Source organism: Sceloporus occidentalis, unplaced genomic scaffold (genome assembly GCF_023333645.1).
Source record: "Sceloporus occidentalis isolate IW3139 unplaced genomic scaffold, rSceOcc1.0.p SCAF_34, whole genome shotgun sequence".
Classification (NCBI taxonomy): Eukaryota; Metazoa; Chordata; class Lepidosauria; order Squamata; family Phrynosomatidae; genus Sceloporus; species Sceloporus occidentalis.
In genome coordinates, this window is record NW_028317014.1 from 2,413,026 (window position 1) to 2,427,450 (window position 14,425).

At 36.2% G+C, this 14,425-nt stretch overlaps 1 protein-coding gene across 5 annotated transcripts in view; it reads left to right on the forward strand.

Annotated features, from left to right (window-relative positions):
- The first annotated feature begins 7,767 nt into the window (after positions 1-7,767).
- Positions 7,768-14,425, forward strand: part of LOC149298130 (teneurin-1-like) — a 203,459-nt gene continuing 196,801 nt past the window's right edge. For all 5 annotated transcript variants that reach the window (XM_089487772.1, XM_089487774.1, XM_089487773.1 and 2 more), the window contains exon 1: positions 7,768-7,987. In XM_089487772.1, the coding sequence (XP_089343898.1) occupies positions 7,768-7,987 (220 nt within the window). The remainder of the gene's footprint in view (positions 7,988-14,425) is intronic.

Below are 14,425 nucleotides of genomic sequence, written 5' to 3' on the forward strand. Positions count from 1 at the left end.
AATCATTAAAACTTCTATTTGAGAAGTCAGTGAAACAAACAAACAAAACAATAACAATCTCTTTCAGCTGATAATGCAACCTTACCTGGGTGGTGAAAATGCAGATCTTTAGATCAGCATTTGTTTGGAAGATGTCATAGATGTTGCTTAACTAAACTGCCAAGTGAAGAAACTAAATACGTGGTGAGCTGGCAGGAAATGCATAATGTGGAAATGCTGTTAGGTTGTTAACTTTTAGATGTTTAATTACTTTTTGATCAATTTTTTCACAAAGTTACATTTCTGCTGTATAATGTTTAAAGCAGTCCCTTCATGAATGTATATGCAATGATAAACTCAAGAGCAGGAAGAGACAACCACAATGTTGGACAATCAGACACCAGACCGTTACCAAATGAGCTTCACATAAGCCAAGCTGGACTCAACCTCCAGAAATTAAGCGTTTCCCGGAAGAGGAAGGACTGAAAGATGGGAGCAAAGGAGGCTTTTTGTCTGCTTACCCTAATGACAAGTTGGACCAAGCCTGACATTGGCCTTAAACCCACACTGGCTGGCAGAGCTCAAATCTGTTCAAGTATGAAGTTAATATTTCACTAATATTCACTGCGGAGTAGATTGGAAGAAAAGCATGGTTAAAATTATATGTTTTATGTTTGTTGAATTCCTGTCCACATTGATTAAGCTGTGTACATATCCACATATAACAACAATGCACTCTGCACCATCCCAGCATGTAGTTGGCACAATGCATCTTGTCAAACCTGCAAGTGATAAGTACACCTCAAAGGGATTTTATTACACAAAAAAGAGAGACCAATTGTAATTTTATTTTTTTCCCTCAAACTAAAATGTGCAGTATGAAACACTAAATACTGCAATGTTTTAGGGTAGATGTTTGTAGGAAACAAATGCCATATGTAGAATTCAGTGGTTCTGTATTTTTCTATTCTACACTCAGTTTTCACAGCAAAAGATTCGAAGAATTAAATTTATTTATTAAATTCAACATTAAAAGCTAAATGCATTAATTAAAAACACTAACACTAACTTTTTCTCCATGATACTTTTCATCTTGTGAATTACCTCTGTAGGTAATATCTAGCAAGTCATCCTTGCATATACAGTATGTTTAAACAGTCAATCTTTTCATCCTTGGGGTTTTCCATGCCACGTAAGTTTCTCACTTTGCTCTTATAGAAATAACCTGCAACACAATACTGCATTGTGTCTATTTAACAAGACTGAAGTAGAGACCTCTGATGTCAAGAACGCTTATGTAACTGCATCTTTTTTTCTATGTTGACTCAATTTTATCATCTTTCCTTCATTAAAGACTCCATTTAAAAAGACTTAGAGATTCTTACAATAATATAGTAGGAAAGGGCTGGCAGAACTTAGCCCAAGAAGAAGTCAAGCAAAGTGAGTCAATAACAAAGCGAACTGCATGTGATTTTTCCAATCCTTCTATACTATGTCACTGGAATAATTATAAAGCATACAGTGAAATAAAATGATGGTAAGGATTAATGGCCGTGACTTTCTCACATAGACATAGATCACATTGTATCACAGTAGGCCAACATTTAAACATTTTTAAGCTATAATAGGTAATGTTAAACTAAATAAAAAATGGAGACTGAAAATTCAAACAAAAATCCATAAATTAGCCTCACGCAACACCAATAAGGCCAGAAAGGATGCTTGATGACTAACTGTGAGCTCTATAGAAGTCATGTATATTGAGTATCTATGCATATATATATTGGCTGGGAATGAAGGAATAATATTCATATTATAAAGTTGCAGATTTTTACCAGTGGAACTGAAACTAAACTAAAATGTGTTTGAAAAAAATCTTAAAATGTCTCTATGGGTATATAGTATCGTTGTATTGCGTATGCATGTGTTTCAATATTGTACAATGTATTTCATATTTTAAATTGGGTTATATTACAGTTCTGTAGTATACCAGTACCTGTTTTTGTAATACATTGAAACGTCAATGTAAGCTGCTCCTTTTTGTCCTAAGAGGCAGATGTGTCATGCTATGTATTCCACACATGGAAAATGACGAATGCATTTAACTTGCAAAATAAAGTTTATTAGGGGAAAGCAGATGCTATTGTGGTGTTTCTTTGCACTCCAGGGCAGGACCGTACTGTATGAGCTGTATTTGCAATTGTAATAACCAATAAATGCAATGCTTTATTAATAAGAAAATACAAAACTCACAGCACACCCCTGGGATAAGGATAATGTATAAATTAAGATGTGCGTTGGAGTGAGTACAGAAATAGAATAATTAAAGGACTGAACTGACCAGCCTTTATACCAGTTTGAGTACTTAATGAGTTCACTATGAGATTCCACAAGTTGTCTCTAGTACTCTCCACAATGCCGGTGTAGGTTATCAGGCTAAGGAGCCTTGGGACAAGTGTGAACAACTAAGTTGACAACAGGGTCATAACTTCCATGGGACAAGAAGGGCAGCTTCCTCCGGTACAAAGGCATCCTTGAACCACCAAGATGTCCCCTCCTGCCTCCAGAGAGTTGGGACGATAACCCTGCCCCAGGCACCAAGAGCCTTAATTTTGGTTCAGGGTAGTAGGCGACAATTTTGTTGCTCAAATTTGAAGAAATGGGACACTTCTCTCTCTATTTGACATCAGGCACAGGTTTATAGACATCAGATCTATACCACTGCTGACAATTAATGGCAGTAAAACCCCCATCCTTTCCCAAATGTAATGTTGTTTCTAATAGCTCACATGTAAATATTCAAAAATAGTTGTATTCAACAAATCATAGGTCAAAAATATTAAACCAAAATACATAATATCAGGCACATTTGGTTCCTTTGTTCTCCTAGAAAGGAAATGCAGTATCGAGTCATATTATTCTACAAGCTGGAAGTATCTTAATGCATTTCAGAAGAAAGCCGTGTGTTTATTTTGTCTGTGTTATTAACTCCCTTGACTTCCAGTTTTGCTGGATGCCAGCAATGCACAAATGTATTTCTATTCCAATGCCCGACACCTAACTAGATTACTAATTGCATCTGTTCTCTGTTACAGGTTAGCTATTGTTTGGCTTCTAAGGGAGCTCATCTGTATTCCACCACTGCTTTATTTTTGTCATTGTCAACAGTACCATTCATATAGTTACTCAAGCATGCCGCTTATATGGCGTGTACTGTTTCTTATCCTTTCACCTTCATGTCATTGCTATATGTTGTAAAACCAATAAAATTTTCAGGTCTATTTGCTAGGGCCCGTGTTGGCCTGAATACCCTCACGATTCCCAGTATAAGGAGGTATTAAAAAGTTAAAGTTTCAGAAAGGTAAAGTCAACTTAACCAAGGAATCAGCATCTAAACAGAGTAGAGACTAATCAAGTAGGTGCTCGGGAGGGACACACTGTCAACCACAGTTCTAACTAGGACTCTTGGTGTCTGTGGCAGGGTTAAGGGTCCCTTGTTAATGTCACCTTTGCCTCAGGAGGCAGAATGGGGCACAGGGGCATAGCAACCAGCTGGCTCAAACATGCCCCTTCACCTTCCAGCACCTAGGACAGCTGCTGCTCTTGCCCCAAGAAGTTATGCCCTTGGTACGACCCCTATCAGCCTACTTCTAGCAGTCCCTATGCTAATTTTAAAAAATGCGCTAAAACATGGTTTGCATGACCCATAATGCATAATGTGTATATAACGAAGTGCACTACAGTGTACATACTTGTACTGCATGAACAGTAATTTACTATACACCATCTGCATTCTTAGCAGATAAAATTCTATTAGTTTAAATACCCTGGAAACTTGAGAGAGATAAACACATCAGACATGTTTTACATTATGTGCCTTTTAATTTAACTCCAGCATTAGTTTTCTATTGCTAAGATGTTAGGAAGAAAAAAAAACGGGGTGATGTGTGATGAATGGAATAAATAAGCACTGGCGAAAATAAACTATTGGCATCCCTTAATGCCTGAATTGTGTGAATGATTACATTTCATGCAACATCTGTCAATCCATGTGTTTTTCTCTTAGCTCTTATACTTTAGAGACCGCTTGGTAATTTCAGAACACTTTGGAGTCCTGGTTTCTCTTACACCTGTCTGTGCGTAAACACCTTTAGGCATCACTGGCTGGAGAAGAAAATGCCCCTTTGCCAATGCTGGCTTGTGGAAAGAGAAGTTTACATTGCAGATTAATCACGCAGAATATGTTTAGTTCAATGACAGATTGTATTTACTGTGCGACTGTCTCCCTAGAAGATGGAAGCACAGATGCTTCGCTACATTACAAATGAATTTGAGAATTACGTAGAACAACCTGGGTAAATCAAGCTACAAAACATGTCTAGATTCTGGTTTTGAGAAATGAGCAGAGTTTTCTGTATCCCGTAGAGTTCTAGTTAAAATGCTAACAAATTGCATTAGGCTAAAAACAGTATAAAAAATCTTTTTTTCTAACACATGTTTTCCTTTTGCTTACTAATTATTACTCACATCCCCGGGAAAGGATTATGTACTCCCATAATAAATGATAAAATATATGTTTTCACACTGTAAAGTGTGTACAGGCGTCTAGGTTTTAATTTCACACTTCATACATGTTAATTGTTATCAAATGCTCGGAGGCATTTAAAAAAGTAATACATGTTAGGAATTGATATTGAGATTCTTGGGGTCAAGTTACCTTTCTCCCGGATTGTGCTCTATTACATCTGGACTGGCCAAAAATCTCAAAATTAGATCAAAACAATGATAACACATATTCTTCCATCTGCAAAATTGCTAATAGCTAAATAGTGGGAAGAGATAAGATTAAACACATTATATCAATGCAAAATGGAACTGGGTATAACAAGATCAAGTGGATATAGCTTAACTAAGCCTACAAAATGGGGAAAAAAATAATACAGACATTGGAGGCTGTGATGGATCTCCAGTTACCCTTCTTCTGACGCATCCCGACGTGTGTTCTAATGTCATATTTTTGTCCTGGAGTTTTGTTTAACTCTTCAATCTATGTAAATAAATTTATGTAAAATGAAAAAAAAAATTATCAAATGCTCGGAGGCATGTTTGAATTACTGACCAATAAAGTCTACATGTCAAACAAAAGATGAGTTCACTGTAATAAACGTTGTTTATGACAAACATGGAATCACAACATAAAGGCAATGCATAGTTGTGTTTTCTTATGTGTTCCTGACTTCTTACCTACGATTTATCTCCCATGTTGGATGATATAAACACGAGAAATATAAGATTTGACAGCTCCAGAAAACCTACTAAAAATCACATAAATGTGTGAAATGATTTATAAGGCACACAACAAAAAAATCAAAGAAACCCATGTTTGATTTGGAAAAGTCAAAAAATACAAAAAAACAGACTTCACACTGGACTGAAGAATGCATCAGTAGAATTTAGAGCTCAGTGCACTTTCTGTACCTTAACTTTAGTGTCCATCCTCATACAGTATCATATCAATTGATTTTATTTTTAGTCATAGTTATTCCAAGACCTTTTCATTTTCAATCATTATTCTGCATGGATAAAAAAGCAGACAAGAAAGTCCTTCCAAACATCCATGCATTTATTGAAAAAAAGGAGAGAATGCATGGCACATTTTATACAGTAGCCTCGTATAAACGGGAAAGCTTTGCTTGATAGTGAACTGATAGAAAGGTCGGGAAAAGAGGCATCTCTAGTGGAATAAAAACATTAAGTCATTCGAGCAAAGGTCACTTAGCTCTACTTGTATAAGCCTTTATCATCCATCTGACAAGGGCAACTAGATATTGATCATATGTACAATCTCGAAAATCACAAGTGGAGCTTGAGGAAAGCAAAAGGAAAAATTTACAAGAAGACTTCTAAGAATCACTGTGTTCTTCTTTAATCTAATGTGAGTTCAGCTTGGTATGTGTTTTCCTATAATCTAGGGCATTATTTTCATTCTGTGCAGAATGAGCAACCCAAGATGACTACAAGCTGCAGGTCTTCTCTTGCTCAAATTAGCTATTCAATTTAACATAAGTGCATTTTAGGACAGAAAACATGTCATTGAGTTAAATAATGTTTTTTAGAGGTTGATTATACATGTCTGTAGCTTCTCTGGAGCACTCTTTGTTGTGGACCTTGGGGCAGCATGACCTCCAGATCCCCATGATGTAAGAAAATGTAGCTAAGCTATTCCACTAGTAGATAAAGAATCACTGGTACAAAAATATATATATATATATATATATATATATATATATATACAAACATGGTATATCACACATGCCTCATTGCGGGTCCACTCACTAGACATTAAGATGTGGGGGTTGATTATTTCTAGATGCAGTAGAACACTAAGTGGAAAACATGTTTGAACAATAGAACATGTTTTCTGACATTCTATAGCTTATATTCCTTTTCCTTTTAGAAAGAATGCCTACTTCGGGATCTGTTTCACCCTTTTCTGCTTCCGAAGTAGAAAATAACGGATAATATTCTTTATGTTGCATGTTAAAAAATAGCTTGGCAAACCGCTTTTTAGCTAAGGGCCACCAAAGTCATTTTTCATGTTTTAAATCACAGCCTTCTATGGTAATAAGGCTCAGGATAATCATATTTCGGGAAATAAAAGCATAGCTCCCAGTTGGAGCCCTCTCTGGCCATCTTTGTTGTCCCAGATTGACCAACCTGAATACTCTCTAACCTAACCCCCCCACCCTAGGCTTTGTAAAGCACATGGAAACTTCCTCTCCCCTAAATGTCCTGCCTAAGTTTGTGGCATGCGGGCAATTAAGTCTATCCCGCTGCAGGCTCAATCAAAGTCTGGAACTGAATTCCCAAAATATGGCTTTTTACCTTTTCACTGTCGAAGGCAATGGGGCAATGTCTGTCCTCCTTTCCAATTGATCCACCCCACAGACCCATACGTGTGATTTATGCCTGTGTACAAAATCCAACAAAGCATCTCCTGGAGGTTGCACTATAGAAGCATTAATTATAATTATGATTTTGCTAAAATATTTATAATTAAAGATAATACAAATAAACAACGCCACGAAACATAATTGTGCACTTATTAGTTCAAAAGTAACTAGTAACTGCCAAAGTATATTAAAATTGAATGAGCTCATCATTCCAGCACTCAAGGACTTTGTGCATGAAAAAAGGGTTATCAATAATAAATCAGTGATGCAGTCAAACTTTAATTGACCTTCTGAGGTCAATTTAAATCTTACTGTAACATAGATATTATTAATAAAATGATGTATTTTTTTTAACTCTTTGTACATTTTTGTATAAGTGTACCTGGACATGTATATAATCTTGCTGCTTGATTAATTTTTGTCAGTGTGCATTCATTTATATAATTTATATAACGGCTATACTTGGTTTTAGCATGATATGTTTGCCAAGCTAATTGTGGAAAAAAAGGAGACCTATTGTCTAGTAATGTCAATGGAATAGTACTTAATTAGTACTTAATAAGTCTTTAGAAGTATAAGAACTTTCACTTGGAGAGGAAATCAGAGTGTGTTTATAAAATATGTTTATAATACTTTGTATTCGTTGAGCAAATTCAATGATGTTCTGACTCTAAATGTGAGATTTGGAAATCGTCATCCAGATTTTTATTGCTTATTGATGCTAAAATGTTATCATCCTGATTAATATGACATCCCTTTTTTATGTGTTTGTTTTTATAGATTTGTTCATGATCTTGCCTTGTGCTCCATGACTGTGAGATATTTTTCGTGAAATATGGAGCAGATGGATAGCAAACCTTATCAGCCTCTATCGAAAGTAAAGCATGAAATGGATCTTGCCTACACAAGTTCTTCAGAAGACAGTGAAGACGAGCAAAAGCCTAGACAATCGTACAACTCCAGAGAAACCCTTCAACAATGTACCCAGGAAATACGACTTAACTATAACAGCCATAGCAACAGAAAGCGACAAGTCATTGAGGAGCCCAGTCAAGGTACAACGCGTGTTTATAAATAATTGTAACCATCTTTATTGAGACAAAAATGCATGTGCTATAAATGACCACTGAGAGACCAAGAAGTGAGCTTATTGTGTTGACATTACATTTTTTTTACCCTTGATGAAAAAACTTACTAGCTTGAAGGATCAACCAACGTCTAACTTTTCTTGCATAAATGACTGAGTTGGTCTTATTCACTTACAAAAGAAAGATTTTGGTGGTGAGTTTCCAGGTGAGTTGAAGTCCCATCCTTGCTAATTTTCGATTACAATAAAGAATGGACTGGCCCTGCATAAAGTATAGTTGAATCAATGAGGTGTATTTTAATCATTCCCACCAATTAAACTATGCAAATGTATAGCAAGGTCTGTAAGCTGAAATTGCAGCTGTCCCGTCAGCCCGCCTGCTACGGTTCACTTTAGTGAATAAACCCCATTGTGTATTTAAAACAGTAGTGTTTTAAATGTAACAGCTTGGTTTTCACATAAGGAGAAGTCCCTGGGTCAATGATTACTTACTTACTCATGCTGATCAGTGACATGCACACTAATACAGCGAGCATTCCAGCACTATGATCATGTACAACAATATTAGCAAACAGTTAGAAAAATAATTTGCTCTAGCACATACAGATGGTTACTAAGCATTTATCCATTTAATAGTTCAAAGTTATACACACAACACAGTTCAGCCAACACAAAAACTGATTCATACTATGACTTGTAATAGCAACACCAGATGGAGCTGCATAGCCCAAGGCAGGAGTCAGAGTCTCTAGATAGATGTTATGTGCCTACATCTTATCAAAGAAATGTCTTTCTGGATATGCAGAATTACAAATACAAAATTAAATAAACGATTACGAGCCAAATTCCTAAAAACAGGCCACCAGTGCAAAAACAGTCAATCGTCATACATACTTCTTACTGCCTTGCTTTTGGAGGAACAGTCCCTCTTGCCATTGGAAACCATCTGTCCCTTTTCCATCCCCTGGTGTCCCTCTTTTCTGGAAGCTGTTTGTTGGGTGTTTGTGTATCATATTAGTGATTCACAGCCCCAAAAGTCACACACTAAGTTTCATATCAACAGCAGAAAATGTGTTTGTACATTAACTTATCTAAAGAGAGTCTTTTCTGTATTGGCTTGTTTAAGTAAAAACATCATGCCTTTAACAGTGGCCTACATCCGAAATATTGGGTGTGCTCCCTGGGCAGACCACATAGGCTTTTCTTGTATAATACTGTAACATATAAATGAAATAATTTTTTATTTTTGCTTTTTTATACTAGACTTACATAATTCCCTCAGTTCAAGTGTAATCATGTTCAAAACTAATGAACAGGAGAATTGTAACACTTGGGTGATGCCTCCATTAAACACGGATGACTTACTTCATTGAGTTTACGTTGTTAATATTTTAACAATTTAAAACATAGTATTATTCATGTGACAGTTATGGATTGCCTACATTGTGTGCTGAGTTTGGTCAAGTGATTTATGATGCTGTTCATTCTACAACTTTACATTCGTGTCTTCATAGGTACCAGCATTTTATGTTTTTCAAGCAGCAGAATATTTAGTGTCTTTGCTCCGTTGCATACTCATTATACCCCCAACACACATGTAATTTAGAATAGGTTTTTTTTTCCGAGTGATTCACCTGGCATTGTGGCTTCTTGGTGTCACCATGCATCTATAAAACTTGAATTGATAGTATTAAGTTAAAACATTTGCAATTATTGTAACAGCTGTTAAACTTGCTTCATAGCCTAGTACAGCTATAAGAGTTCCAAGTCTTCTTGTTCCAACAATGTTAGGAAGCATCAGTGTTATCTGGGGTCCCTTAGTAAACACACTTAGGGTAGTCCTCTCATCTGTGCCATAATTCCTGTTCCCCCCCTTGTCACCCTTGCCGTCTTGCAGTGAAATACATTTTGAGGATACACGCAAAAGTGATTTACTGCAGTAAAGAAGAGGTTGAATTTGGCTATAAAGACTAATTTTGAAAGGATTTGTGTCAAAGAAATTAACTTATACTCTAATTCTGTAAGAATAAAAAGGTATATCTGCAATCTTTAAAAGTATGCCACAAAGAATGAAGGCGGTTCTGAAGGCAAAAGGGGGTCCAACCCGGAACTAGCGAGGTGTACCTAATAAAGTGTCCAGTATATATATATATATATATATATATATATATATATATATATATATATATATATATATATATATATATACCGTATTTGCCTGAAAATAGGCAGCACTCCCCCCCCACTTTTCTATTATTCTAGTAATTATTAGCTGATTGTTTCTTTCCTTTGTTTTGCCCTTTTTTTAATACATTAGCTACTTTAAGAAAAACTATTTTATAACTTAGATTTGATGATAATGAACTTCAATCTAATTTATTAATTCTAGCAGTGGTTTAAACTGGAATCAATTACCTATTACTCAACTAGCTATTAGCTGATTATGTGTTCCTTTTTTTCCGTTTTCTCTTACAAGACATTAGATACTTTCATGAGAAATCCACTTTCTAACTTATATTTGATTTGTCTATTGGTTAAATTAGATAATACACCTTAATAATCTATGCATTTTTAACTGTGGTTTAAATTTGAATTAATTACCTATTAATCAACTAATTGCTAGCTGATTATTTGTCTTTTTTCTTCCTCTTTTAAAATATCAGATACTTAATGAAAAAACCACTCTATAACTAGATTTAGACTAGGTTAAACTGGATAATGCATTCTAATAATCCAATATATAAATTCTTATACTGGTTTAAATCTGAATCTATCATTCAATTATCTACATAATGTACTTTAATAATTTATTTTATGAACTTTATTAATCAACTAGTTACTAACTGATTATCTGCCTCCCACTTTAAGATATTAAATATTCTCTTGAATTGAAACATTAACTTTATAGACTTGATTTTCTTATCGCCTAAACTAGACAATGTGCTTTATTTATATATTTCAAATATATTTGAATTCTTTCGGTGGTTTAAATTTGGATCAACTATCTCTTAAACTACTTATTGTTAGCTGATTATCTCACCATTACTTTTAAGAACTTTTTTTGCAATTATCGCAGAATAAGCAATTAACAGGGGAGTTGTTTCAAGCCACAAATATCCCGATGCTAAAAAATGGTAAAGATTCCAGTCGGACATCTAATTTATAGGCATTGTTCTGTAAAACTTTGGAATTGTAGGGTGATTTAAAGATAGCACAATGTTATTATATTCAAATCTTTCAGCAACAGTAGTCACTGTCCCTTGATGGAATGTGAATGGTTCCCAATCGAGAATGGTACATGACAGGGCTGCATGTTGGCACCACTGCTTTAGGTTTACCTCTGCTGATTAGGTTTACACGATACAACCTCTGGCCGCAATATTCACACAATCTCTGCATATTAATGTAGTACATTTAGCAACCAAAATACCAAAAATAACCATTTATGCCGCCAATGTTTTCCTATCCCTGGCAAACCTATATGAATTAATCCCAGTCCAATTAAAGGTAATTAAAGAACACAGTAAATATTCTAACTATAAAATACATTTTGATAAAACCCAAATTTGGGCATTTGTTTGGCAAAAATATACTTAGAAAAACGTGGGTCTGATTATAATTTCAACTGGGAAAATATATTTTTTTTATTTTGGTGAGATGGAAAATTTTATCAAATGCAACTATTGAAGCATATTAATTGAAGAACTGGAGGGATTTTGAAATATCTTGGCTTGGCCGTGTAAATGTAGTAAACCCTTATGCAGTAGCGTACCTAGCGGGGGGCGGTCCGCACCGGGTGCCGCTCATCAGGGGGGTGCCAACTTGCCGGCACCCGGCACCCCTCCAGAGACGGACAGTAATGTCCGCCGCTGGAGGAGCAGGCTCGCAAGGGAGCGGTATCGGAGGTCTTTAACAGACCTCCGGCTCCCTTGAGTGATTTCAAGCCGGGTTCAACCCTTGAACTGTTAAAGACCTCCGATATCGCTCCCTTGCGATCCGCGCGGCAACAGCTGCTGTGCGCCGGGATTTGTTGTCAGATCCCGGCGCACAACACTGAAGCCGCGCCCACTGAACCGGAAGAAGACAGAAGAACTGAAGAAGAGGAGCGAAGAGGAGGAAAAGAAGCTGTAAGGAGAAAAGAGGAAAGGTAGGAAAGCATTCAGTGAGTGAGAGTGGATTGGTATATGTGTGGATTGGTATGTGTGGATTAGTATATGTGTGGATTAGTATATGTGTGGATTGGTATGTGTGGATTGGTATGTGTGGATTAGTATGTGTGGATTGGTATATGTGTGGATTGGTATGTGTGGATTGGTATGTGTGGATTGGTATATGTGTGGATTGGTATATGTGTGGATTGGTATGTGTGGATTGGTATATGTCTGGATTGGTATATGTCTGGATTGGTATGTGTGTGGATTGGTATGTGTGTGGATTAGTATGTGTGGATTGGTATATGTGTGGATTGGTATATGTGTGGATTGGTATGTGTGGACTGATATGTGTGGATTAGTATATGTGTAGATTGGTATATGTCTGGATTGGTATATGTCTGGATTGGTATGTGTGTGGATTGGTATGTGTGGATTGGTATGTCTGTGGATTAGTATGTGTGGATTAGTATGTGTGAATTGGTATATATGTGGATTGGTATATGTGTGGATTGGTATGTGTGGACTGATATGTGTGGATTAGTATAAGTATAGATTGGTATATGTCTGGATTGGTATATGTCTGGATTGGTATGTGTGTGGATTGGTATGTCTGTGGATTAGTATGTGTGGATTAGTATGTGTGGATTGGTATATGTGTGGATTGGTATATGTGTGGATTAGTATATGTGTGGATTGGTATGTGTGGATTGGTGTATGTCTGGATTGGTGTATGTGTGGATTGGTGTGTGTGTGGATTGGTATGTGTGTGGATTGGTATATGTGTGGATTGTTATATGTGCGGATTGGTAAGTGTGTGAGAGTGATGGGTGTTATGCTGTACCATTTCCAATGTATTTTTCATTATATAATTATGCTCTAGTACATCATAACTCCCATCACTCTATACTGTTCCATACAGTGGCAGAGCTGGGAGACAGAGGCCTTGCACCCCCACCGCAGGACTCCTGAAAGGTAAGTGAACTTCAAAGGGGGAGAGGGTAGATAGTTAGGAGGGGGTAGATAGGGAGAAGGGAGTGAGACGGGGGGATAGGGGTTAGATAGGGAGAAGGGAGTGAGAAGGGGTAGGTAGGACAAAAGGGAGTGAGAAGGGGTAGATAGGGCAATCATACTCCTATCATGCCAAGTCTGCTAGTACATCCTGGAATCTGGGTATGCCTGGGCATGATAGGAATGTGATTGCTGTTAACAATCATATATATATATATATTAATATTGTTATTTAATTGCTTTGTCCTATTTTGGTGTGTTACTTACTTTAAATGAAGGTCACTCTAAGCTGCACAAATTTTGTGCAATCACTTTTATTGATTGTGGCAGCCTGCAATGTGCCAGCCACCATGTAAAAGAAAAATGGTAGGCATCGTGGGTGCACATTCTAATCAAGCATCTCAAAAGAATAATCACATAATATTGACATTCCTAAAACATTCACATATTAATTTTGTGGATGTTATATGTTGTTTTTTAATGTGAAAATTACCATTGTTTTGAGTTGCATTGTTTTCATATTCTAATTCTTAAAACATAGCGTAATAGGTTCTTAAATTTGAAGAAACCACTAATGACTTTAGAAAGAGTGGTGCAAGCACCATACACCTTAATAAAGCAATGTAGGATGTTCACAATGACACCTAGACTATATCCATTTTTCAGCTTAAGGTCACATCATTAAAGACAAATGATTGATGGGTTGCAGATGTGACGGTGCTACACATTGAACTACAGTTGCTGCATTTATATTTGCACTTGAATCTTCTAGCCATATATATGCATAATTTTACGTAGTTCCCTGTCTGAAAAAAGTATCATAAAATATATGTAACGATATCTTGCATCAAGAATAGAACATTATGTTCTGGGCTTTGAATATTGCATATGGTCAATGCAGATGCACATTTTTTAAATCAAGCAACTGACTACAATAACCATTTAATAACAGAATTGGAATTCAGAGTTACAATGACCAATATGAATCAGAATAAGCCAATTTTCCAAGTCTTTCAAGCATTTGTGATTTATGTTAAATGTCTCTGAATATGATTTACTTTAGGAGCTTGACCCTTTTTTACGAAATACTTTAAAATGAAATAAAAAATACATTGTATGGCTCTTATTTAGTTGACTTTTACTGCTCATATGTCATTTTTCTGTATACTATAGAACAGGAGTGGCGAAAATGCAGCTCGCGAGTCGCATGCCGCTTTGTCACATGTAATGTGCAGCTGGTGGCA